Source organism: Vipera berus (genome assembly GCF_964194415.1).
Source record: "Vipera berus genome assembly, chromosome: 1".
NCBI classification, from domain to species: Eukaryota; Metazoa; Chordata; class Lepidosauria; order Squamata; family Viperidae; genus Vipera; species Vipera berus.
In genome coordinates, this window is record NC_138202.1 from 78,370,563 (window position 1) to 78,398,515 (window position 27,953).

Below are 27,953 nucleotides of genomic sequence, written 5' to 3' on the forward strand. Positions count from 1 at the left end.
TCATGACTAACTTTCTTTGGGTTGTAGACCCACAAGCTGGAATATTGCCAGCTTCCAGGAGAAAAATCCAGTGCTACAGGTGCATGGCTGAAGAATGGGCTTATGTTCCTAACAGTTTTTTTCCTTCTCACTTATGTACTGATTACTCACACATTTCATTATTAGTTACCCAACAGTTAGTCTTGCTCATATTGCAACATTCCTTGTTTTGTTTTGTTTTTTTAAGATAAAGTAGCACAAAATGATCCCTGGCCAATTCTACTGGGAATTCTCACAGCTTGTTTCTTTCTGAGAAAATACATCTTGCCATCTAACTGTTATACAGTGATTAAAGCCAGCAGTCTTCACTGAAAATTGTAATCCAATGAGCAAATACAATCACTATATCTGAAGAAGCAGAGCTCCTTGTAACTTACAAGAACCTGTGGAAAAAAAATTCAAAGATGAACCTTCTGGCACTATTGAGCACCTTATTGTTTTTCTGCCATAGGCCTACAAGAAGTAAATCTGTCCAGGTGTGTCCTCAATCAGCTGAAGATAACGATCTTGACTTCTGCTTTGAAGAACTCACTTTTTGCATCTCTGCCATAGTAATACATTATACACATTAAAAAGATATTCTCTTTTGCAGGGAATTCTGGAAAATAAGGACTCAGGTAAGTTTGATTTATATTTATAACTCTTTTATAAACGTGTGTGTGTGTGTGTGTGTTTGTGTGTATGTGTGTATATATATGTATGTGTGTGTGTGTGTGTGTTTATACAGTATATATATACATATCCATATACATACATACACATACACATACACATACACATATATATATATATGTGTGTGTGTGTGTGTGTGTGTGTGTGTGTGTGTGTGTGTGTGTGTGTATATATATATATATATATATATATATATATATATATATATATAGAGAGAGAGAGAGAGAGAGAGAGAGAGACAGAGACAGAGAGACAGAGAGACAGAGAGACAGAGAGACAGAGAGAGAGACAGAGAGAGACAGAGACAGAGAGACAGAGACAGAGAGACAGAGACAGAGAGACAGAGACAGTGTTTTTGAACACCTTGCCGGCCCAAATATATATGCCCAGTGTTCCTACTACTACTGGAACCACTTTAGCCTTTACTACCCACATTCCACAGAACCAGTTTGGTCTAGTGGTGAGGTCAGGAGACTAAATTCTACTCATGCCTTAGGCATGAAAGGCTTAGGCTGGGTGACTCTGTCTCAGCCCAACTAACCTCACAGGAGAAAATAGGAGGAGCAAACAGTATTAGGTATTATCATGTCACTGAGGTAAGAGAAAGAGGCAAAAGTGCAGAAAAAAGGAGAAAGAAAATCAATATAAAGAAGTGACTTCTGATTTTCTTTTATGACAGTTCTAAGTAAATTAACCTCTTACTTTATGTTTACAACAATACTAACATTTTCTGTGATCTATTTTTTCTAATCATCAAGGCTACACGTCATATCATTTTCATCTTTTCTGTTTCGTACACTAAAATCAATAAGAGGTTCCAGTCAACATTAAACTTTGACAATGTTCAGTATGGTGGCTAGAAAGTATCGCCGCTGTAGGAATGTGCATTACCTCAAAAGTAAAAGCGCAAATCACTCCAAAGCCACGTTTCGAAAAATTTCGCAAGCTCCTTCTGAAGAGCTCTGCAGGAAAGTCTTCAGACAATTAAAAAGAACTTAGACAGCTGACAGCAGGCAAGTGCATGTTATTATTGCTGTTACTCTTCATAGACCCTCAAGCACAAAAATACAGCTGTTTTAACCTCTGGTGCAACAGCTGATTTCATAGAAGATATTATGGTGCATTTCCCCTTCATGGATTACTGCCTTGTCGTGGCGAAGGGGCTTGCGTAATTCAATGAAGCTATGAGCTATGCCGTGCAGGGCCACCCAAGACGGACAGGTCATAGCCGAGAGTTCTGACAAAACGTGATCCACTGGAGAAGGAAATGGCAACCCACTCCAGTATCTTTGCCATGAAAACCCTATGGACAGTACCAAAAGGCAAAACGATATGACGCTGGAAGATGAGCCCCTCAGGTCGGAAGGCGTCCAATATGCTACTGGGGAAGAGCAGAGGGCTAGTACTAGTAGCGCCAGAAAGAATGAAGCGACTGGGCCAAAGCCGAAAGGACGCTCAGCTGTGGATGTGTCTGGTGGTGAAAGGAAAGTCCGATGCTGTAAAGATTTTTTCTCCATAGGAACCTGGAATGTAAGATCCATGAATCAAGGAAAGCTGGATGTGGTCAAACAAGAGATGACAAGACTGAACATCGACATCTTAGGTATCAGCGAACTAAAATGGACAGGAATGGGTGAATTTAATTCAGATGACCATCAGGTATACTACTGCGGGCAAGAATCCCTCAGAAGAAATGGAGTAGCCTTCATAGTCAATAAAAGAGTAGGAAAAGCAATACTGGGATACAATCCTCAAAATGACAGAATGATCTCAGTTCGAATCCAAGGCAAACCATTCAATATCACAGTAGTCCAAGTCTATACCCCAACCACCGGTGCTGAAGAGGATGAAATTGACCGGTTCTATGAAGCCCTACAGCACCTTATAGAACTAACACCAAAAAATGATGTTCTTATCATCATGGGGGATTGGAATGCTAAAGTAGGAAGCCAAAAGATAACTGGAATAACAGGCAAGTTTGGCCTTGGAGTACAAAATGAAGCAGGGCACAGGCTGATAGAATTTTGTCAAGAGAATACGATGGTCATAGCAAACACTCTTTTCCAACAACCCAAGAGACGGCTCTACACATGGACATCACCAGACGGTCAACACAGAAATCAGATTGACTATATGCTCTGCAGCCAAAGATGGAGAAGCTCTATACAGTCAGTAAAAACAAGACCAGGAGCTGACTGTGGCTCAGACCATGAGCTTCTCCTTGCAAAGTTTAGGCTTAAACTGAAGAAAGTAGGGAAAAGCACTAGGCCACTCAGGTATGAATTAAATCATATCCCTGTTGAATATACAGTAGAGGTGACAAATAGATTTAAGGAATTAGATCTGATAGACAGAGTGCCTGAAGAACTATGGACAGAGGTTCGCGACATTGTACAACAGGTAGCAACCAAAACCATCCCAAAGAAAAAGAAATGCAAGAAAGCAAAATGGCTGTCTGAGGAAGCTTTGCAAATAGCTGAGGAAAGGAGGGAAGCGAAAGGCAAGGGAGAAAAAGAAAGATATGCCCAATTGAATGCAGAATTCCAGAGAATAGCTAGAAGAGATAAGAATGCCTTCTTAAATGAACAGTGCAAAGAAATAGAAGAAAACAATAGAATAGGGAGGACCAGAGATCTTTTCAAGAAAATTGGAGAGATGAAGGGAACGTTTAATGCAAAAATGGGCATGATAAAGGACCAAAATGGCAGGGACCTAACAGAGGCAGAAGAGATTAAGAAGAGGTGGCAAAATTACACAGAAGAACTATACAAGAATGAGCTTAACGTCCCAGATAATCACAATGAGGTGGTCACTGACCTCGAGCCAGACATCCTAGAATGTGAAGTGAAGTGGGCCTTAGAAAAGCTGAGCAACAACAAAGCTAGTGGAGGTGACAGTATTCCAGCTGAGCTATTCAAAATCTTAAAAGACAGTGCAGTAAAAGTGCTACACTCAATTTGCCAGCAAATTTGGAAAACTCAACAGTGGCCACAGGATTGGAAAAGATCAGTTTACATCCCAATTCCAAAGAAAGGCAGTGCCAAAGAATGTTCAAACTATCGCACCATTGCACTCATTTCTCATGCTAGTAAAGTCATGCTTAAAATCCTACAAGCTAGACTTCAGCAGTATGTGGATCGAGAACTACCAGAAGTACAGGCAGGATTTCGAAGAGGCAGAGGAACTAGAGATCAAATTGCCAACATACGCTGGATCATGGAGAAAGCTAGGGAGTTCCAGAAAAACATCTACTTCTGCTTCATTGACTATGCTAAAGCCTTTGATTGTGTGGATCATAACAAACTGTGGCAAGTTCTTAAAGAGATGGGAGTACCAGACCATCTTATTTGTCTCTTGAGAAACCTATATGCGGGTCAAGAAGCAACAGTGAGAACTGGACACGGAACCACTGATTGGTTCAAAATTGGGAAAGGAGTCCGGCAAGGCTGTATACTGTCGCCCTGCCTATTTAACTTATATGCAGAGCACATCATGAGAAAGGCAGGGCTAGATGAATCAAAAGTTGGAATTAAGATTGCCGGAAGAAATATCAACAACCTAAGATACGCAGATGATACCACTCTAATGGCAGAAAGTGAAGAAGAACTAAAGAGCCTCTTGTTGCGGGTGAAGAAGGAGAGTGCAAAACTTGGGTTGAAACTTAACATTAAGAAAACCAAGATCATGGCATCTGGCCCTCTGAATTCCTGGCAAATAGATGGGGAAGAAATGGAGGTAGTGACAGATTTTATTTTCCTGGGCTCCAAGATCACTGCAGATGGGGACTGTAGCCAAGAAATTAAAAGACGCTTGCTCCTCGGAAGGAAAGCCATGGCAAATCTAGACAGCACACTAAAAAGCAGAGACATCACCCTGTCAACAAAAGTGCGTATAGTCAAGGCTATGGTCTTCCCAGTTGCAATGTATGGCAGTGAAAGTTGGACCATAAGAAAGGCTGAGCGCCAAAGAATTGAGGCCTTTGAACTATGGTGCTGGAGAAGACTCCTGCGAGTCCCTTGGACTGCAAGGCGATCAAACCGGTCAGTCCTAGAGGAGATCAATCCTGACTGCTCTTTAGAAGGCCAGATCCTGAAGCTAAAACTCAAATACTTTGGCCACCTAATGAGAAGGAAGGACTCACTGGAGAAGAGCCTAATGCTGGGAAAGATCGAGGGCAATAGAAGAAGGGGACGACAGAGAATGAGGTGGCTGGATGGAGTCACTGAAGCAGTAGGCGTGAGCTTAAATGGACTCCAGAAGATGGTAGAGGACAGGAAGGCCTGGAGGAATGTTGTCCATAGGGTCGCGATGGGTCGGACACGACTTCGCAGCTAACAACAACAACATGGTGCATTTGGGTTATCAGATAATCCTACTAGTTGAAATACAGTAACTGACAAAAATAATTGCTTCAAGCTTGTCCTATTTTGTAATGTAAAACTCCTCTACAAGAAAAAAAAATGACCAAAGTAATTCTTGCCACTCCAGACCACAACTTCTTTCCATGTCTCCATAGTGATGGGCACAGACTGGCTATAAAATCATAAGCCTAATAGCTTCTGGAAGTAAGGGACTATTTTTTTTCCCATCTCAAAAATACCGTATCTGCAGTGCCATTTGCAGGCATCCCATTCTTTTCTTTCTCTCACTCTTCCACTCCTGCTTGAATTCTTTTCCTTGCAAGAAAAGTACAAAGTTTTCGCTGATATTTTTGCAGAAAAGGGAAAAGCCATCTTGCCCCCCACGCACTGAGTGTGTGAATATACTGTCCAATGTGAAGCCAAAAGAGCTAAAAGACACTATTCCATATCTAATCAAGAGTTAGCTATTTAAAAAGACCTTCTGGATGACAATCTGGAGAAAGGATTCATCTGCCCTTTGTCTTCATCCACATCTGGATCATTATTTTTTTATTAAAAGATAATTCTTCTGTGAAGCCTATTCATGATTATAAGCTGCTTAACCATGTGACAATTGGGACCCACTACTCTCTGCCACTTATTTCAGATCTACCGGATAGCCTTCAGAAAGTAAACATCTTTACTAAACTGGACCTGAGAAGAACTTACAATTTGATCCCTATGAAAGGGGGGCATTAATATTTGACAACTTTTAGCACTCAACCTGGAAAATTTGAGTAATGCACTTTGGGATGGTTAATTGCTTCATAGTCTTCTACTGATTAATGGATGAAATATTTTCTGCTATTTTAGGTGAACATGAAGTGTTTTACATGACACATGATTTTTTAGAGAAGATCTGTCCTTATATCAGAGTCATATTAAAAATGTCCTATAACACCTTTGTCAGCACAAGCTGTCTGCTACATGGATAAGGGGTCTAGGACATTTAGTCACCAACCCTTGGCCACTCTCCCTTTGCACCCAGCCACCTCAGCTGATTTACAGCCAGCTTTCCTTTTCTGCTGGCCCTTCCCTGGCCATTCTCCATGGCCAATGGACCTCTGGTCCTCCACCCTTTGACCTTCTGTGGAACATGGGTTTAGCTAAGTGCAATCAATTCACCCATAAAAAGAATCTAGAAATGTAAAAAAAAAATCTCCAGTGTCTGGGGGCTTTGTCCATTTTTATCAATGACTCATCCCTAATTTTGCAGAATGCCCCAAACTATTCACTCAGCTTCTGAAAACAACAATTTAAATGGTCCACTCAAAAGCAAGCCACCTCCCAGGACTCAAAGACTCAGTTTTCCTTCTAGCAGCTGCTACTTAGAATTTCATTTACCCTTGGACTATGCTTTCATGGGTGCTCTGAAGGTTTCAACAATGGTAGGAGAGGATATCTTGCTTTGCAAATTTTGTTCCAAGCTTCTTTTTCTAGAAGAAAGAAACTAGGATATTTTCAATAGACACTGTCCATAAAAGCAGCATTTCAACTATGGAAATATTTCTCAGAGGGAACAATTTACACCCTACAAGTACCCACATTACTTTGGAATGCCTGCAACTGGCACATATACTCACTCTACATTAGTTCAGATAGGCACAATGTTTCTCTTATGTTAATTTTTATATTGTCTGTGTTACACTAGAATTGTTGGATGCACTGCCATGCAAGCCTGAATATGATATTTCTTGGTAATACTCAGCACCACATTCTTAAAGCAGAATAATACAACTAACATCACTACTGCCTAAAAGGGCACACATAAAAGCTAGGAATGGGGAGATAATAGATTTGTTAATTAGATTCACTTGCAACAAGAACAAGATCCATACACCAGGGCCAAGAGCAAGGGCTGATGTCAAGGACTATGCTTCATCCTGTCACATCTATCACAGGGCTAAGAGTGTCATGACTAAATACACCAAATTAGTCCAGTTGCTTAGACTATGGATTCCAGTCTCTCTGGATGTTATTATTAATCTTCCAACTGTATAAGGGTATAACACTACTTTGGTGGTAGATTTGTTTACCAAGGTGGCATATTTTAATCTCTGGAAGGAGTTATTAATAACTTGAGAGGATGCATAACTTTTTCTAGGCCATGTTTTTACAGAAGTTGACTCAATTGTGTAACCTCAAACCTCAGCACTCAATTTACACCCAGGTTTTGGAAGGCTCTTCTCCACTTCCTGGACATTTGTATTCATTTATCTTCCTCTCATCACCCAAAATCTACTGAACAATCAGAGAAAAGAAACACTTGATCAGTGTTTGCATTGTTATATCTCTTACCAGGAAGAAAATTGGATTGAATTACAGTATTGCTTCTTGCAGAATTTTCCTATAACATCTGCTGCACTCCTCTCTCATCATGTCTCCCTTTCAAGCAATTTATGGCTACAATCTCCACATATTGATGTCCAGAGTTCCAGCCTCCATTGTTCCTTGAGCAGCTTTTTCTAGAGAGACAGGCTGCTGAACTCTTATTAAAGGAAAAGCTAGATTTGGCCAAGGGTGTGTAAGCAAATGTAACAAAAGTTTAAAGACAAGACTCCAGCGAGATTGTGATGGAGGATTTGGATTACATTCTTCTCGCCTAAGAAACCAGACTCAAAATTTATTGGCTGTGTCCTTGTTATGTATCAAATTAGCTCAGTGGCCTTGTGCCTATAGTTGTCCATAATCTTCACTCAAGATTCAAGTCTTTCCTTGTTCATGGGGAGTTGCCCTGTCCCTTGCATTTTGTACCTGTCTCCCCATCTGACCCCCAATGTTTCTGGCAGATGAGGAAGAGGAATGCAAAGTGGAATGTATTCTAGACTGTAAACACAGAATGGAATTCTTAGAATATTGTATTTATTGGAAGGGCTACTCTGAATTAGAGGGGTCGTAAGAAGGGGTGATAGATGCCCACATTGTCTGCCAGTTCCCTCTGAAATTCTTAGACAAGCTCTGTCCCACAAACTGCATTCAGAATCAACCAGTGATGATTTTTTTTTAATTTTTATTTTAATCCCATTTATATCCCGCCCTTCTCCGAAGACTCAGGGCGGCTTACAAGCTTAGCAGTAGCCTTCATTCTATGTATATGCCTGCTTATTAGGGCTTTCACACACACACCCAAGCGGCATTATTACAAAGTCAGCTTAATTGCCCCCAACAATCTGGGTCCTCATTTTACCTACCTCGGAAGGATGGAAGGCTGAGTCAACCTTGAGCCTGGTGGGATGCGAACCTGCACTAATTGCAGGCAGCTGGTGTTACTTAAGGAGGCATTAGCCCACTGCTCCACCAAGGCTCCACCAATGATCCCCAAGACAAAGGGGAGTTTTTGTTTCCTGCCACATTAGATCCTCCAGTTGCCAGTGCTGGACAAGAGGAGGGAGTAGGCACTTTCCAGCTCTATCTGCTTTTCACTTCGGGACTTACCTGCTGACGCTGGCAAGCTGATAGACCCATCTGTTGGTCAGAAAAGAGGTATTATTATATGTATTGATGGATTCCCATTTTCCTAGATGGGAAAGAGTAAGGATTCTGACTGGGGAGGAGGTGTAAAATAATGTAGATTTGAGTTTGTGATTAGGGGTTGAAAAAGCCATTAAGGGTTCACTGCTGAGAAAGAGGAAAGCAAGAGAAAATAAAAATAAAAATAACTCCTTGATCCTTTGTAGCACAACATGGGACAGACAAAATCTTCAAGATTTCACCCTTCTGTCTGACTATAATAACGAATACCTTTGGAATCTCTGCCATGCTTGTTTCTTGACTCTGCCTACCTCCGAGGGCTGATAATATAATTGCACACGAGCTGTTAACATTTTTCAGTTGTTGCTCTCATTTTTCTTTGCAGGGGAAACTGAATTTCACCAAGATGATATTGTTTATAAAAGAAGAACACAGAGAAGTGTCATGAGCTGTAGTGGAAATTGTTTCTGGCCCAGATCAGAAGATGGCCTGGTCAAGATCCCAGTTAATATCTCTCATGATTTTTGTATGTCTCAGTCTCTCCAATAAGCATCCTTTCATACAAAAAGAATTAAAGAACCATTTTCAATAGATAGCAACAAGTAGAAGCTATTACTGATACTTTCTACAATTTATTCAGGTTATTTTCCTGTTCCTGCTGACTAAGGTCACAGCAGGCCTGATCATAATGCAAGTCATTGCTAATAGATAGGATTCTTATTCAATCAATAATAGCAGAATTTTATAGTATTGTTTTTAATTTTCCTATTTAAATTCTATTAGTGAATTCTATTAGTAGAACTGTATTCACATTCTAAGAATAATTCCAAATGAAGAAAATATCTGTAGTTCAAGATTGAACTGTGGAGTTCTTGGTGCTCTGTAACGTTGGTTGTTTCCTTGCAAATGTTTCATTACAGAACTAAGTAACATCATCACTACCTAAATACTGCAAGCATCAATAACATTAGCTGTAGTACTAAATTATATTATATACAGTCCAAGTTAGGTTCAAGTGATATTAAAGACAACTGGAATTCTTTTATCTCCAAATGGGTTTTGATGATATAGCTAAGATTGCAAGGGATTCAGATTGTCCTGGAATCAATAATAAAATATTTTCACATAAGAACCCAGCTTCATACAAAGTCAAACCAATGGTTGGCTAGCTCAGTACTGTTAAAACTACAAGGCAACAGCTCTTGAAGGCTGGATCACTTATAAAATAATTCTTGATGCCTACAGCAGGTCCTTCTCAAAGGGTTCTCTGCAAAATTCTTCCACTTTTGTAGCATTTGTAGCAGTGGTGGGATTCAAATATGTGAACAACCGGTTCTCTGTGTGGATGCCACTTCCGGAAGTCCGTTCTGGGCCTGGGCAACAAAAAATTAGCTACCGGTTCTACCAAACTGGTGTGAACCGGCTGAATCCCACCATTGATTTGTAGGAGGCAAATATGATAATTGTTCACCATAAAACTCCTGCCCCACCAAGGTTCTTAGTTTATAATTTCATTGCAACCGAAGGATATAGTGATTAAACACATGGGAAATAATCATTTGAATACTGTTAAATTAAATTAATTCAATTAAAGGAAATTCAGCTTTCAGCATGCCTGATCTCTTCCTTTGTCTGACACACTGAAATGCTTTTGCAGTGTGACTCCTGGCGTACCATTCATTAGTTAATATTGTTTTGGCTTTAAAAAAAAAATTGCAGGTTCTTATCCAGAAGGCTCATTTTGATAGGATCTCGTGGTTTGAAATGCTTAAAAAAATTACTTGGCAAATATTTATATGCAAGGGATTTCAATCTCTATTGGATGCTTGGAGTGATAGCAAAATACTGGGTTGTTCGTAACATGGCCAGATTAAGATTTATTTGCAAAAGGTTTTCATGACAAATACTGTAGAATGGACATAAACCTAACACAGTTATTACATTACTCACATGGCTAATGCAAATGGAACCTCCCTCCTCCTTCTCCTTCAGACTGAATTCCTTCAGGGTAGTCATTAAAAAGAATTAAGTCTTGTGGGCCTTTCTATATCTACCCCAGAGTCTTATTCACTTGGTGGTGAAGATACTAACTCAAAATCATCATCACCCATATTTTTTTCAAAGGTTCTTCTCTGATCATTCTGATAGAGTTATTTAAAATTATAGACTTTCATTATTCTAAGTACACAAACAACTTCTTGCAGATGTGAGATCAACATACATTTCAAGTGTGTTGTAACTTCTCCCTCTATTAGCCTATCCCAATAGAAAGGCCTCAAAGGAATACTAGTTTCCAGTTTTCTAAACTTCCCTGAAATTGGAACCCTTAGCCAAATTGTAACTATTTCCTAGCCGCGGGATAAGTAAGGGCAAGAAAAACCCTGTCATTTGAGTGGAAGCCATTTAAATAACAGCAGCAGCAGCAGCAACAACAATAACATTAAAGCAATCTTTCATCAAGCATAAATTTTATTTTTCAGAAGCAAATGTATTTACTGTTAGAGTAATCCCCAGAAGTGAGCAGTTTTCCCGTATCAGCAAAAATTATTTTCTTAGAACTTAACATAATGTACTGTATATGAGGGCATTCATTGATCTCTTCTATAATGTTTTTGTTTCAGCGGTGGAGCACAAAGATGTGATAATTAAAGCAATGGAAGAATTTGTCACCCTGACATGCATCCGGTTTATCAAACACACAGTAGAATATGACTACATAAACATTGTCCCTGGAGATCGGTAAGAAACATTTATCCTTCAAGAATTAACAACATATTCCTTGAATTATTTCTGCTGTTGTATTTCTACATTACAGCAAAAATTTGTGGTGTAAGATGTGAGCACATATTATATGGATTAAGCTCAATGTCTTTCTTAACAAAGATAATAATTTATCAACTCAATTCCTAGAGCACAGGGGAACTATTTTTTTTTTAACCACAGAACCCTGCTTGTTAAAACTGCAGTACAATGATATTGAATTTCGAACCTGATGCCTTAAACACAACACAGCATAGACTTACCTGTCCTTTTATAGACAATGATTTCATATTCCTTAGAGTATAATTTACATAATGACCGCTCTCCCGTTCTATATTATCAGATGCTGGTCCTACTTTGGAAAGATTGGAGGCAGACAGCAACTCAGCTTGTTGAAAAATGGCTGCATATATAAAGGGTTGATTCAGCATGAGCTCAACCACGCACTAGGTTTTCTACATGAACAAACCCGCAGCGACCGAGATAATTATGTTAAAATTAACTTGGAATATGTTGCCAAAGGTAGGCATGATAGCACTCAAACAGCATTTTGTTGCCTGAAATGAGTGGTCACTTTGGCATTTCTATTTCTTACAACTGTCTGTCCATCAAAGCATTCTGGACTTAACAGGCATTAAATCCATTTAGAATTGTACAGCTATACTCATATGTATAGGTACATAGTAGATGACTCAAGGCAATTTAGCCATAATCAGGGATTGGTTTACAGCAGGGGTCCTCAAACTGGCTGGCTGGCTGGCTGGGGAATTGAAGTCCACAAGTCTTAAAGTGGCCAAGTTCGAGGACCCCTGGTTTACAGTGAAGATTTAATTAGGCCTACAGTAAGTATCTGGAAAAGTTCAGACTTCTCTGAGATTTCAAAGCTTTCAAAGCAGCTAGACTGTGACTTCAAAATGAATCTTTCTCTGTAGGGTAGTTCTCGACTAAGGACCATCATTGAGATGAGAACTTCTGTCACTAAACGATGCTGTTATTAAGTGAGTCATGCCTGATTTTACAACTTTTTTGCCATGGTCTTTAAGTGAATCACACAGTCATTAAACAAATCCAACTTTCCTATTGATTTTGCTTATTAAAAGTCCCCTGGGATGATCAGAAAGGGTGATCACATAGCCCGTGGGATGCTGCAATCGTCCTAAAAGCATATGCCCATTGCCAAGTGCCTGAATCATATGTATCAGAACTAGTTATAGGTTACTCTTTTTTCAACACTGGTGTAACTTTAAATAGTCATAAATAGAGGACTACTTGTAGTTTTTCTGGGTATCTGCTAACAATAAATACAGTTAATAATATGTGATAAAATGTATTGTAAAAGCTATGTAACTAGGCTTTTCTTTGTTCATATATGGTCTTATACTGGAAAGTGCCCAGATTTGTATTGGTCTGAGCCTCCTAGGCACTGCATAACCAGTTTTGCCCCTGAGCTAACACGTTTTCCCGAAAGTAACGCCTACACCAACAATAAGCGCTAGCTAATATAAATCCTATCCCAAAAATAAGCCCTAATTTTGGGGTGAGGCTCACACCTAAAAATCAAGCTAAGGTGGGAGTGGAGGGGTGGAGTGCCCCATGTGCCCCGCACCCACGTACCTTGCAGCCAGGCCTCTCTTTGCCAGCCCACTTCTTCTGAGGCCACTTCTGCAGCCAGGCCTGCATTTCTCAGTCACAGGACTTTCCGAAAGGCCTTCGCAGCCAAGAACCGAGCTATGGATTCAATCCATAGCTTGATTCTGCAAGACCTCAGCAGCCAAGCACCAAGCTATGGATTGAATCCATAGCTCAGTAGTCGGCTGCTTAGACCTTCTGGAAAGGCCTGACTGCAAAATGCCGGCCTGATTGCAGCTGCAGAACTTCAGCCTCAGAAGAAGTGGATTGGCTGGGTGGGGCTGTCGGTGCCGGAGGTGAAGGAAGGCCTACCCTGAAAATAAGACCTGGTGTCTCTTTTGGAGGCAAAAAAAGGTAAGATCAGTCTTATTTTCAGGGAAAATAAGCTTCAGAGATAAGCTCCTTAAAGCATGGATGAAAGCTTTTCCCATTTTTATAGAATAAAGGCTTTACTCAGATGTTTGAATCTAAGTATTCAGTTCCACCCTGAGAAATCATGACTCCAGCGCTTAGATATTCCATTTGGGGGGCTTTGGAACTTCAAATCTGGGTTGTAAGTAGTCCTCGGTGGTGGTTCGGGGGGGCGGGTTGGTGGTAACTTCAAATGATCACCGAGTGACTGGACAATCATTTGACTGAGATGGCAATAGCAATAGCACTTAGACTTATATACCGTTTCACGGTACTTTACAACCCTCTCTAAGTGGTTTACAGAATTAGCATATTTTCCCCAACAATCTGGGTCCTCATTTTACCAACCTCGGAAGGATGAAAGACTGAGTCAACCTTGAGCCCGTGAGAATCAAACGGCGGAACTGCAGGCAGCCGGTTTTTAGCATAAGTAGCCTGCAGTACTGCATTCTAACCACTACTCCATCAACCGCTCATGGCATAGAGATGGCATAAGGCTCCTGTCTTAAGCAGGGGTTGGACTAGAAGATCTCTGAGGTCCTTTCCATCTTTATGATTCTATGGCTATAACTTAAGGACCATCTGTATTATCTTTATCACAATGACTGAATTCTGTCATCTATTACACACACACACACACACACACACACACACACACACGTATGTGTGTGTGTGATGTATATGTGTATGTGTGTGTGAGGTGTGTGTAGTATTAATTGAATTCTATGTTTTGTTAACAGTTTTAATGGCTCATTGTCTGATGTGACTGCTGTGCTAATACAATAAGATTGAATTAGATTCTATTAAAATCTTCTTACAGGATAAAGTTTAAAAGTAATCAGAAATTCACAAACCATTGCTACACTCACAAATCCTTAAATTTGAAATATGTGAATGAAAACCTGCCTTCCTCCTCTTTTCTCTTTGTGTTTTGCATTGGTGGCAAATCTGTTTATTATTTATAAATGTAACTAAATAAATAAATAAATTTACTTTAATATATTTCAGGAGAACGGGGGAATTTTGAGAAAGAGAACACCACCAATCTAGGTCTTCCATATGACTATGATTCAGTTATGCATTATGGCGCGTAAGTTTATTGACTGAGTAGTTGACTGAATTTATATAGTCACCCAACTTCAGCACTATAACAACTGGCACACACAGTAGATGTTAAACAAAACATTTTAAGGTCTTTTCTTTTTTCTGACATAATTCCTTGTGATTATAGAAGAAGGAATTTGCATTGTTTTCAAATAAGGATATCCTTCTTTTAATATCAGAAGAAATCTTTCTGTTATCTTTTGAGAACAGTGTTTAATTTCTAAAAAGTAAGGAAGCAGGGAGAAAGATAGATGTTTAAATCTGAAATGTAGTTATGTAATTCTCTCCTTGTTCAGTCATTCAGCTGTAGTGTTTGGGACTTCGTTCTTTTCTGTAACACAACTCTTAACACAGCAGTGTCATGACTGAGGGTCTTCTGCCAAGTTATTCTGAGAACTCAGTTAAGGGCTAAGTGTCTGGACATCTTGTGATTTATTACCACTCTTGGGTATGGGGTTAGCAGTGTATGAGAACCAATAACACAATTGTCACTTGGGGGGGGGGAGCCAAAACTATAAAGGCTTCATAGAAGTTTTGGCTGAAAAGCATGGCTAAGTGATAGTCTTTGATTGTTATTCAGTGTGTTTGGCTTTGGAAATAATTTGCTCCAAGTTAAGGAAAGACTCAAAAAACCTGAAAACAGTAGTAGCTCATTTAATTCAACAAACTCCCCCCTCATGAAAAAGGAGGAAAAAAAAGAACTAGACCAATCCCATTGGCTGTAAGGAGTTTTTTTGTTATATAAATTAAGGATCTTTGGTATTCTCTGAGTTTTGTTGTTTTCTTGCAGATGTTTCATTACCCAGATTAGGTAACATCATCAGTGGTACTGATGTTGTGATAGTGATGTTGTAATGCTAGTGATAGCATTGATTACCTAGTTTAGCTAATAACTGCAAGAAAACAACCAAGCTCATTTTTGGGAAATTCTTATTAAAATAGCTGGGTGTGTTTATTTGTTTTTTTTTTGTTTTGTTTTGCTTCCAATGGATGGGAAAAACTCAATGCCACATTGTTGCCAAATTCAGTTCTCATGCTGATATGTGACAAATATTTTCAGATACTATCCTAGAAATTAATGGGATAGTTTTCTTGGCTTTTATCCTAATCCTGATTTTCCAGGATTGTCATTCATATATTATATAAGATATGGGCTATTAATAAATTTACCAAATTAGACTTTGTAATTTGTTTTGGCAGGTATGATTTTTCTAATACTGCTGGAAAACCAACCATTATCCCCATTCCTAACAGATCTGTACCAATTGGTCAAAGAGTAGGACTGAGCGACTTAGATGTGAAAAAAATCAATAAGCTCTACAACTGCAGTGAGTAATAAAGTCATACGTACAACACACTTTTCATCTTAATATTGTGAATTTTTATAACATTGAATTATAAGGCAGCTAAATTTAATAAAATAATTGGACATTACATGACATTATTCAACAAAGTGCTTTAAACTTAGGAAATAATTTACTGTACATCTGTTAATTAAGACAAAGTTTAAGACTGTGAATTGGCTCAAAGTATGGAGTGTTTTATATAAATATAAAGTAGAAAAATAGCTGCTAAATATGATAAGAGCAATATGTGACGGAAAGAATGCATCAGATCTTAGTGAGTGATTCTGGAAGTAAAATAAGGATGTGCGATGTTATCTTGATTATTTCGTGTATTTATTATTAAAGAAATGTATAGTGAATATTTCTGGGGACTTAGTTAGGGACATGAATGCTTATGTACTTTATGGATCTAAAAATGTATGGATTAAAGATAAAATAGGTGAAAAATTAGAGCAGGTAGATGAACTGGTGTACCTTAGGAGAATGTTTACCAAAGATGGAGAAATGAAAGGAGAAATGTTACAACATGCAAATGATACTGGGAAAACAGTGGTTCATTATAATTAATGCTTACCGAAAAAGTAAAAATGGCTTTGAATAAAACGTGCTTCTATCTACTTTGATATATGGAAATGAGCACTGGCTGTGTTAGAAGACATGTAAAATTAAATCTAATGTAACAGGAATGGGTTATTTAAGAAAAGCACCTGATAAATAAGAAAAATGAATGGGTAATGAATGTGGATGGAATACAAAACTGACTCACAGGTTTGTTCACATAAATTGAATAAAAATCAAATCTTAAAAAAAATATAAGATAAGAATGAACAAATTGAAAAGACGGGAACATGGAGAAAGTGATAATTCAATGAAGTTGAAAAGACAGTGAGAAAAAGAAGAGTGAGAATTTTAAGGAATAAAAGGCCTTGTATGACATGATGCATGGTTATGGTGGAAGCAAGATTTGCTTGTTTACATAATGTTTTCCTATGTATTACATAACACTGTTTATTTGTAAAAGACAATTACATTATAGATATGCATGTATTTATATATGTCTATTTATGAAATCTCCTTATGGATCTTTCCAAACACTTAGATGCTTATTGCAATTATTAATCCACAACATAGGTTGATATAGATTTCCATTCTAAAAATAACTATAGGAGGGTGGTGTAATCCAGATTCTTTGGGAGGCATTCAGTGGCTTGAAGTAACTAGAAAAAACAAGGGCTCTCTGTGATGGAAGAAAGCTAGGATGCATTTGTACGCAATGTGAGTTTTAGCTTTGGCGTCATGAAAGAAAAATGAGCAAAAGATATCCAATCATCCAAATAAAGCATGCCAAAAAGGTGCTATGAATTAGAAATGAGATGGACAAACAATGGTTCCATAAAATGTATTGAATAATGGAGCTATTTCAGAAATGGAGTGGCCAGGACAGGAATGCCACTGTTGGAACATCATCTGATTTCAGGGAGATGTACTATACACTTCATACTGAACCAATAAGATGATAGCTTTGCTTGGATTCCAATCATATTTCTCAGACAAGGATGTAGGTTTTCTGGCATTGGAGGATTGTGGCTGATGCAAATATGTATTCTGTAATTTAATTCTCCTTTATGTAATGAAATCATCACAAAGATGCCATCATTTCCCTCTATTTGTCTCTAATTATGGAAGCTCAAGATAGAAGAAACTCATATGATGCTTTCAGTGCAACTGTAATGGATTCTACTTCCATGCTGAGCACTAAGGCACTTCCGTGGTGAAAGGATTATTATTATTATTATTATTATTATTATTATTATTATTATTATTATTATTATTATTATTATTATTATTAAAATTTTTATACCACCCTTCTCCCAAAGGACTCAGGGCGGTGTACAGGGCAATAAATATCAAAATATAAATACAAAAGTTAAAAGAAGTTAAAAGAATTAAATAATCATGCCCAATATAATACAATGCTTAAAACTATGTTAAAATTAGATCCAACCCTAAACCCATCAAACCAGGCCAAATTGTTCAAATAAATAAGTTTTTAAATCGCACCGGAAGGAGCGAAGGTCGGGGGCCATCCGGAGCTCAACCGGCAAGCAGTTCCATAGGTCTGGCGCGCCCACAGAGAACGCCCTCCCCCTGGGGGCCACCAATCGACATTCTCTGATCGGAGGCACCCTGAGGAGGCCCACTCTGTGGGAGCGCACTGGACGGAGGGAAGTTGATGCCGGCAGCAGGTGCTGCCGTAGGTAATCCGGACCCATGCCATGTAGGGCTTTGTAGGTCATTACCAGCACCTTGAATCTCACCCAGAGGGCAACTGGCAGCCAATGCAGCTCGGGGAGCAGAGGTGTAACATGGGAGTATCGGGAGACCCCCAACACCACTCGCGCGGCTGCATTCTGCACCAGTTGAAGCATCCGGGTAGTCCTCAAGGGCAGCCCCATGTAGAGAGCGTTGCAGTAGTCCAAACGAGAGGTCACGAGCGCATGAGTGACTGTACGCAAGGCATCCCGGTCTAGATAGGGCCGCAACTGGCGCACCAGGCGAACCTGGGCGAAAGCCCCCCTAGTCACAGTTCCTATATGATCTTCTAAGGAGAGCTGTGAATCTAGAAGGACCCCCAAGTTGCGAGCCCGATCTACGGGGGGTAATAGCTCACCCCCCATATTAAGAGATGGAATATTCTGCGTTTCCCGAGATGCCAACACGCACAGCCACTCAGTCTTGTCGAGGTTGAGCTGAAGCCTGTTCAGGATTAGCCAGCGATATCACCATTGCCTGGGGGATGCGCAGTTGGGGCGTCCTTTCATCTCCCCATTAATGAGCCATCAAAGTGGTACCTATTTACCTGCTGATGTTTGCATGCTTTCAGACTGTTAGGTTGGCAGGAGCTGGACCAAATGGCAGGCAGTCACCCTGCTACACAGCAGCACTTTGGCTTCGAATGCAGGCCTGCAAATTGGAAATCAAGTGGTCTAAGCACGTGAGCTACTGTGCTCCCTTACTGTAATGGATGAGGCCATATTGTTCTCATTTACATTTGCTCATCCATTCACCCACCATACTGGGACCACTACTGCTGCTTCTATGAAAGCAAAATCTATCCATCAGCCAAATGCCAGAAGCTTTGTCCTTACCAACAAAAGGCCTGCAGAAGCCAAAGAAGAGATCATTGCAGTGCACGAGCTAATGTTTCCAATAGTATAAAAGCTAGTCTTTTGCGTCCTTTTCTTCCTCCCTTATAGTAATAACATGTATTTTGATCTTGACTGAGTTAAAAATTCTGAATGCATTGTTCATTGTAGAGTTGTGAGACCACTGGTCATTAACAGGTATTTCTCTGACATGGAATTTCATTACTACATTATCTTCTACAAAAGAATGACCTTTACTAAAGTACATTGAAAGATGTTTAATAAATGTGACTTTTCCTTTGTGAATCTAGATCATTTAGATGAATTTTCTGCTTAAATGTCTCCTCTTCCTTGCCAATGTGTTATTCTGTCCTTTAGATGATTGTAGTGCTGTGCTACGTAATCCAGGTGGCCATTTTTCCTCTTATAACTACCCCCATTCATATCCCAGAAACATCACCTGCTTGTGGCTCATTCAAATTCTACAAGGAAAGGTAAGGAGTTCAAATCAGAAATAACATCATATCATATCTCACAGCACAATTCATATCATATTTCATAGCATATCTCATATCCTTTATTTCCTAAGTCAGAATATAAACATTTTTTTAGTCTGGGCACCACATTTTTTCAGGATTGCCGTTCCATGGGCTCTCTGAACAGAGTGAGTGGGAATCAAATAAAATGTAGGCAGAGTTAAAGTAAAAACAAACAGGGCCACAGCACATATCCACTCATTTACACATACCTGCATACACAGGGACTAGACAGCCACACAAAAACACATCCTTATGCATTCATATATGTCCACGCAAGCATAGACTTGAATGTTTTGTTCACACTTACTTTCTCAGGTGTTGATTTCTTTAGCTGGGGTGAGTAACAATACAATGCAAAAGGGGATTTTTTAAAAATTTCATTTACTTTCAAGTTTTATTCTAACTTTTTTTTTCCCTTTATCTTTAAATATTTAAGTTGTCTGGAGGGTTAATCTCCAGAGAACTGGAGATTAACATTAGAATTACCACTGTAACAGAATGTACTACCTGGGTTTTCAAATTACCTGTGTTTTATAATAATATCATACAATGTTTGAAAAGAGAAAAAAAGACACTCGCCCCTGAAAATCATCTTTCTTAGAGCTAAGCAGAAACTTTTCCCCAAATCTAACTGTTGTGCACAACTGAGGTGACAGGAGGCTTCAGAACAGATTGGCCTTTAAATGTATAACATTAAAAAAAACTTTAATTCCATCAAAGTCCAATACTATACAGATTTATCAATACTATGCCTATTTTGCTTTAAAATGTGTGTGAAGCAAAATCACCTGCAAAAATTCAGATTCTTTCTCATAATTTTTGGGCAGGATACTTGCAAACCCATTGGAATGGAGATTAAAATGAGGCAGAGAGAAGTTTTCTAAATAAAACAAATCTTTTCACTGTTTTAGTCCATGTCTTCTGAGTAAAAACACTTCAAAGTATCAAGAAGCAAATTGCCTACTAAAGAAAGAAGCTGTGACTGTTCAGAAAGAAAACAAACATCATCTTTCTCCAACTTGACAAGCTCACCAAACAACTATAATTTTCAAAAATTATGGCGTAATGGGTTGGGAAAGGCTAATATATTCTAAATTAAGAAGTATGTTGCGTTTACCCAATTTTCATTTCTATCCATGGGCTGGTGCCTTTTCCTTATATAGTTTTGCATATGAAGTTAATAAATCTTCATTGTGTTTCATGTGTCAGTACTGTGAACCATCCAGGAGGCCATTTCTCAGATTTAACAAGAGCTGCTTGAGAAATTTGTGAATCAGAGCTAACCCAAACTCTACTGCTGGCATGGAAATGTTTGAGAATATGTTCAAAGCTCTTAGTGTAGCACCTGACTAATTCCTACCATTCCCATAATCAGAACAACTGGGGGAAAAATCAAACAAAGAACATGCATTTCTATAAAAAAAAATCACTTGAGGATAAAATGTATTGCTCAGCGGTCTTATTTGTTTATTCTCCTACTTGTTTTCTCCATGTTGAATTTCCTGATATATCAGAATTCAGTGAAAACCATAATTATTGGCATAGTGCTATGCTCTACAAATTCTTAATACTACTTTATAACGCCTTAGTAAGACCACACTTGGAATATTGCACCCAGTTTTGGTTGCCACAATATATAAAAAAAAGTTAAGACAAGAAGTAATGGATGGAAACTAATCAAGGAGAGAAGCAATTTAGAACTAAGAAATTTCCTGACCATGAGAACAATTAATCAACTTGCCTGCAGAAGTTGTGGGTACTCCAATACTAGAAATTTTTAAGAAGAGATTGGACAACCATTTGTCTGAAATGGTATAGGTTTCCTGCTTGAGCGGGGAGTTGGATTGGAAGACCTCCAAGGTCCCTTCCAACTCTGTTATTCTGTGTACAGAACATATTCATTAACTTTACTGCTGATTTTGCTGTAATTTCTGCAGTGAAAAATATCTAATATGAAGCATCTTTTTAAGTGAATCTTATAAAACAAATGGGCAGCTTTAGTTAAAATATTTCTATTTCAGTCCTATGTATAACCAGACACTAATATAATAAAAGATAGTAGACAGCAGAGCAACACTTGAAAGACTATGTTGTAATTAGAAATTAAAAAAAATACTTTTATGCCCAGAATATAAAATGAAACAGGGAACTTAAGTTAAAAGTGGAAGACCTTTTAGAAAACTAAAATGAAATTTCTCTATAGAAGAGTTAGATAAATGGACTGTAGAATTAAATTTAAAAATATTAGTTACAGCATGTTCAGCATCTCTGTAACAATCAGTTCTTAATTCTGGTGCAGAATAAAACATATTAAATACATAGCAAAAAATACTCTATAGAATGATGGGGTGACAATCAGCTATACATGAAAGGTGTTTTTCCCCCCAGCTTCCTTGTATTATGTAACATGTGCTATATCAGGGTATAGTGAATTCAGAAGATACATTTAACCAAAAGCAAGATACATTGAATAAGAAGTCGACTTAAATTACTTAAAGCTGATTATTTTTCTTATTCTGCTTTAGGTCTTCCTGAATTTTCATGTTCTTGGTCTCCAGAGTTCTCCAAACTGTTCCTCTGATTATATCCGAATTTATGATGGAAGCAGTAGAAAAGGTCGGATTCTCATTGACAAATGTTGTGGGGCAGAGCAATTACCTGCCGTAGTGGCTTCTGGGAACACCATGCTTATAGAATTTGTAAGTGATGAAGATGAGACTGCAACAGGATTTACGGCCTCTTACACACATGGTATGAATGGTATTCATTACTAATTACTTGTGAAATGACAAAGCAGATACACACAAAATAAATCACTTGCAATGGTTAAATGTATCTGTAACATCACTTAATTTTACACCTTCCTTTGAAGAATCTCATTGAATTCTCCAAATGCAAAACTTTATGACTTCTGATTTATCAAACTCTATGATTTCTAATTTGGTGCTTATCTGAGAATCAGTTTCAATTCCGGTTTATTCAATTCCAGTAAATACTGATTCCATTGAGTTCAAAGTAGCCCAATAACTTCAGCTCTATCATCAATAGGAGGAGGATAGCCTTAGGATGAAGCTATCTGCTTCGTCCTTTGTCATATCTTTCTGAGCTATGAATTGTCATAGGATTTCAAACTTTATCATTGTCTGCCAATCCTAAAACATGTTAAAGATCAATAATTGGCAGATATTTCACAGGTCACCAGCCACCTTCTCTTTGGCTCTTGGCTTCTTTGAGTTTATATTTCTACACTAACAAAAAAAAATGAAAAGGGGATAACAATTTCAAACGCTCTACAATGATCATTTTGCAAAGTCTTGCACTCCTGCTTACAGTCTCAACAACCACACAACTAAAAACAAAAAGAAAACCTTTTTAAAATATGTACATAATGAGGTAACCCATTTTATTTTCTTATTTTATTTTATTTTATTTTTTATTTTTATTATTTTACTTTATTTTATATTTTATTGTATTTTTATTATTTTATTTTACTTTATTTTATGTTTTATTGTATTTTTATTATTTTATTTTACTTTATTTTATATTTTATTTTATTTTTATTATTTTATTTTACTTTATTTTATATTTTTTTTTATTATTTTACTTTATTATTTTATTTATTATTTACATGAAGTTTTCTTTTTCTTAACCATAGTAAAGTGTGGAGGAACATTCACTAATACTTCGGGAGTCATTACTACTCCAAACTTTCCTAAAAAATACCCTCCAAATCAAGCTTGCCTATGGATTATCAGTGCTCCTCCAGAAAACAAGGTAAGACACAGTTGTATAAAAGATGGTGGAAGGTCAAAAATGTGAAGATAGTGGCTCTGACTGTGACTGTACGTTAGCCCTGTGAAGTATTCCAGACAAGAAGCACAATCAGTACAGGTGGTTGCCCAGTCTATGGGTTTTCCTTCAGTCTCCCAAGGTGATTACCACGTACAGTGTGATTGAAGCCCTACCCCATTTTATATGTGTTTAAATGTATGCCAAAAAAACCCCAGATCTTCAATTATGTGGTTGTTACCCCTATTTTGACTTTTTGGGGGGAGGCTCCTGCATGAGCCCCTGAACAGAGATTACATTTAGAGAAAGTGAACTGGGTTCAGCTTGCAAATTTTTCCAGAAATATGTAGTGTTTTGAATGTGTGAAATGAGCCCAATTCAAAGCACAGCAATAATGTAATGATAAGGTAATGATTCATAATTTGCCCAAAACATCCTTCTTAACGCATCCTTGAACACAACAGTCATCCTCCATATCAAAGACACAGTATTTCCACCATCACTTCATAGTGTAGGCTGGCTAAGGTTGATAGCAGTTGCAGTAGGACACTATCTGAAAGACTGCAGGTGGTCTACCTGGGCAAGTTGGGCTCTTGAGGCCAAAAGAATATTACCGTTAAGTGGGCTTGGACTATGAAGGGTTTTTTAAAAAGGAATCATAAATGGGTGGGTGGAAAATTGAGTGGTATTGCCATTAGAGATGGTAATAAGTATGTTATTAAGATGATAATAACTGCACTCAATGTGTAGTCCTCAATGGAACTGCATCTATATGGAGGGAAGCATGCAGTGGAGTACCCCAAGATTCTATTTTAGGCCCAGTACTCTTCAATATCTTCATCAATGATTTGGATGAGGGGATAGATGGGGAACTCATCAAATTTGCAGACAGCACCAAGCTGGCAGGAATACCCAACATTTCAGAAGATAGGCTTAAGATATAAAAGGATCTTGACAGACTTGAACACTGGGCCCTATCTAACAAAATGAAATTCAAGAAAAACCAAATACATAGGTATAGTATAGGTGGTACCTTGCTCAATAGTAGCAACTGTGAGAGGGATCTCTGAGTCCTAGTAGACAATCACTTAAATATGAGCCAGCAGTGTGCTGCAGCTGTGAAAAAAGCCAACACAGTGCTAGGCTGCATTAACAGAGGGATAGAATCAAGATCATGTGAAGTGTTAATACCACTTTACAATGCTTTGGTATAAGACCACACTTACATCCAGTTTTGGTCACCACAATGTAAAAAAGATATTGAGATTCTTGAAAAAGTACAGAGAAGAACAACAAGAATGATTAGGGGACTGGAGGCTAAAACATTTTAAGAACCGTTGCTGGAATTGGGTATGTCTAGTTTAATGAAAAGAAAAAAAATTATCATAAAATTTTCCATATTGCAATCATGTTCCCATTTTAAGTCCTCTTCAATATTTTTTAGTCTTTCAAAAGAGCCTATTGTGATTGATTTAGAAATACTGAATAATGTTCAATATATATTTCTTTGACATTAAATGAAGTAGAGTTGAAGCATTTTTTAAACACTGTTGATATTCTTCAGTGGTAAGTTGTCATGAATTTAAGAAGAAAGTATTATAATTATTTCATTTAAAAACAAATTAGAATTTTCAATCAATTCTTTTCCAGTATGCACTCAGCAGAAATAAGTTTTTTTTATTAATACTCAAGTCTATAATAGTAGAAAGCACTTTATTTTGCAATTTCTTGTAACTGATCCTATTTAACCATGACAAATGATAAATTATGAGAGAAAAGGGGAAGGATCAAAGGCCAGAATCTCTGTTCATTTTTATAAATCTTTGTAAATATGGATTTATGATAGTAAATAGCATTTTTACTCTAAGATATTGAGAGTGCACAATCAACTCAGCTTGTAGCATCTGACCATCTTTTAAGCTCCAAATAGTGTGAATTAACTGTTTAAATTAAAAAACATAAAAATAACATTTCAGATTAACTTACATCATACATTTCCTTATATGGTTTGTGTAATCTCAGTCACCATAATTATGCATTAAAAAGCATTTTTCCAATATGTACACCCACGTAAGAGATAAGAGGATTTGAAGTATTTGAAGCAGATATAAAAATTAGGAAAAGCTGTCATTTTAATAGCAGCTATTCTGCCAAGCACAGATAAGAAATCATGTTGTCATGACTTCAATTCTGTCCTAATGTTTTGAAAGAGAATCATAATTGCATTTTTAATTGATGCCAGTCTTTTGCTCTTAACTATCTAAATCTATCATTCTAGTGTAAAGCCAGAAGATTCTTGATAGCGTTTTTGTGATTATTTACCAATAGTGATAAAAAATAGCCAATGATTTGTCAAAATCGACATTAGTCTTGCTCTTGCATGACCTTTATTATATTCCCATTGGAAAAATCCTGTGGTGGGATTCAGCCAGTTCATACCGGTTCAGCAGAACTGATACCTAATTTTTTTGTTGAGTTCGACAAACCGGTTATGATAAATCTGAGTCTCCACTCCTGGCCTTCCCGTCTCCAGTTTTTCCAAGTTTTTTCAATCCAATGTGGAGGTTTTCTCTCTTCAGCCGTTTGGGTCTTGCCGCTCTCACACTCCTCAGGTTGATGGAGGAGGTTCTCCAAAGCACTGACTGACGCTGACGCCCTGTTCCATGCCCAAGGGAGACCTCCTCTGTCACCCTGCAAACGGAGGCAGGGAGGGAAGGCAGATGATCCAGACAGGCTGCACAGTGGAAGCAAGCGGAGGCAGGCAGGGGAAGGCTTCCTCCCTCCTCTGCTTGCTCCCGCCACGCAGTGTGTCCAGATTGCCTGCCTTCCCACCCACCCCTTTGTCTCTGCTTGCAGGGTGATGGAGGAGGTCTCCCTTGGGCTTCTCCCACTTTCTCCTTCTTCCTCTTCCTTTGAACAGCCTTTCACTCCCATTGGTGCTTTTCCAGTCTGCACCAAGTAAATTTTAAAGTACGGCAGTAAAAATCCAGGACTGGAAAAAAACAAACCATTTTTTGTGACGCCAGACTAGTGTGCATTCACATGCCTCCAAACCCCTTGCTTGCTGCAAAGCCAGATTGGAGTCCTCAGGCTGTTCCTTCCAGCCCATTTTGCAGTTGGTCCAAAAATGAAGGGAACAGTTCCCACCCCACCCTATCGCTGTGGGGCTTCATTTCCAAAGACCCTCTGCACAGCTCCGGACAAAACTCCAGGAGTGAAAAAGCAGCAACGGGAGCGAAGGGCTGTTCAAAGGAGGAGGAAGAAGGAGAAAGTGGGAGAAGTCACTACTGAACAGGCGAGGCGTGACAGGTGTCGGGGCATGGTAGGCCTGGCTGCGGGGGGGGGGACCTTCAGCACAGTAAGTGGTTGCAGGATATATTGGGCAGCTCCCCTCCTCCCCCACCTGCCTCATGGCAGTGCCCCTCACCTCCCCCTCTGCAGCGAACCAGTTGTTAAATTATTTGAATCCCACCACTGGAGAAATCCTACATCTCTAGTAGGGTTGTGAAGATAAAGTTATCATATAAACTGCAGGTTATTAAATAATATTCTATTTTTATATCAAGAGCTTGAATCTCATTTCTTCTCCAAGCAGTCAGTAGTAATATTACAAGGAGATCAACAAAATACATTGGGCACGAGAACTTGAAAAGTATTTGAAACAGTCACTTTGCAGTGTATCTTAGCACAAGTAAATTATTTGAAGCATCAAGGTACCCGGGCTACTGTATATATCGTTACATGCACATACTTTGTGTCTTTGATAGTCACAGTGGAAATATCAGTCAAGCATGCATGCACGTGTGCGCATAACCAGGAACAGAATGTAAAGCAACAGGTTATTCCCAAATAAACAATTTATGGATATGTTCAGTATGCTAAATCATAAGCCATATTTTTTTTAATTTCATTTCACATAAGTGACTTATAAAAAATTGAATCCAAATCCTGATTCTTGTTGTTTAAACATTTGCTGTGATGCTGAATTTAGATTAAATGTTATAGTATACACAACACACACAAAAGTGTACTTTTTTCTGGATTCCTCAGATATCTTTGACCATGACCTCTTTTGAACTGGAAGACATTGATGGATGCAGATATGACAGACTTGTGCTTTATGATGGCAGTCAAAGCAGTTCTCCATTTATTGGCACTTTCTGTGGAAAAATGAAAGTTCCTCCTTATACTTCTACTGGAAACTTTCTTCGTGTAGAGTTTTACACCGACTTTGCTTTTCAACTTTCTGGATTCAAGATGGACTACTCAATCAGTTAAATAAAACTTCTAGAATTTCTGAACATCAGTTTGTGGGGTGTGTTGTGAAAAATTATCAAACACTATATGCAACATACAGTAGTTAGCTTAATAAATAATTGAATTACTTATGTAATCAAACGTTTTATTCTATTCTGTGCTTGCAAAACATTTGAGATTAAATGGCTGGATAGATAACAATTCAAAAGAATTTCAAGAGTTTATTTATGCAAAGCTTATTAAAAGAAAAGCCACACATTTTATTATATTAAACTTGTAAAATTGCTTAACACAATAGCTCCTAAATTGAATAGCTTTAAAGTGTAAGTGGATAAAGTCATGGAGGACAAATCTTTCAAGGGCAATTTATCTTGAAATTCAGTATTGCCC

General features: G+C 38.3%; 1 protein-coding gene across 1 annotated transcript; it reads left to right on the top strand.

Annotated features, from left to right (window-relative positions):
- Positions 1 to 443: 443 nt before the first annotated feature.
- Positions 444 to 27,746, top strand: LOC308672018 (astacin-like metalloendopeptidase; the record flags this gene model as incomplete). Its single annotated transcript, XM_081334553.1, has 11 exons — positions 444 to 515; positions 632 to 656; positions 8,968 to 9,108; positions 11,204 to 11,321; positions 11,686 to 11,864; positions 14,391 to 14,472; positions 15,687 to 15,814; positions 19,357 to 19,472; positions 22,043 to 22,268; positions 23,173 to 23,291; positions 27,357 to 27,746. 11 exons carry the CDS (start codon positions 444 to 446, stop codon positions 27,582 to 27,584), a joined length of 1,434 nt encoding a protein of 477 aa, XP_081190679.1. The 3' UTR covers positions 27,585 to 27,746.
- Between the last annotated feature and the right edge of the window lie 207 nt (positions 27,747 to 27,953).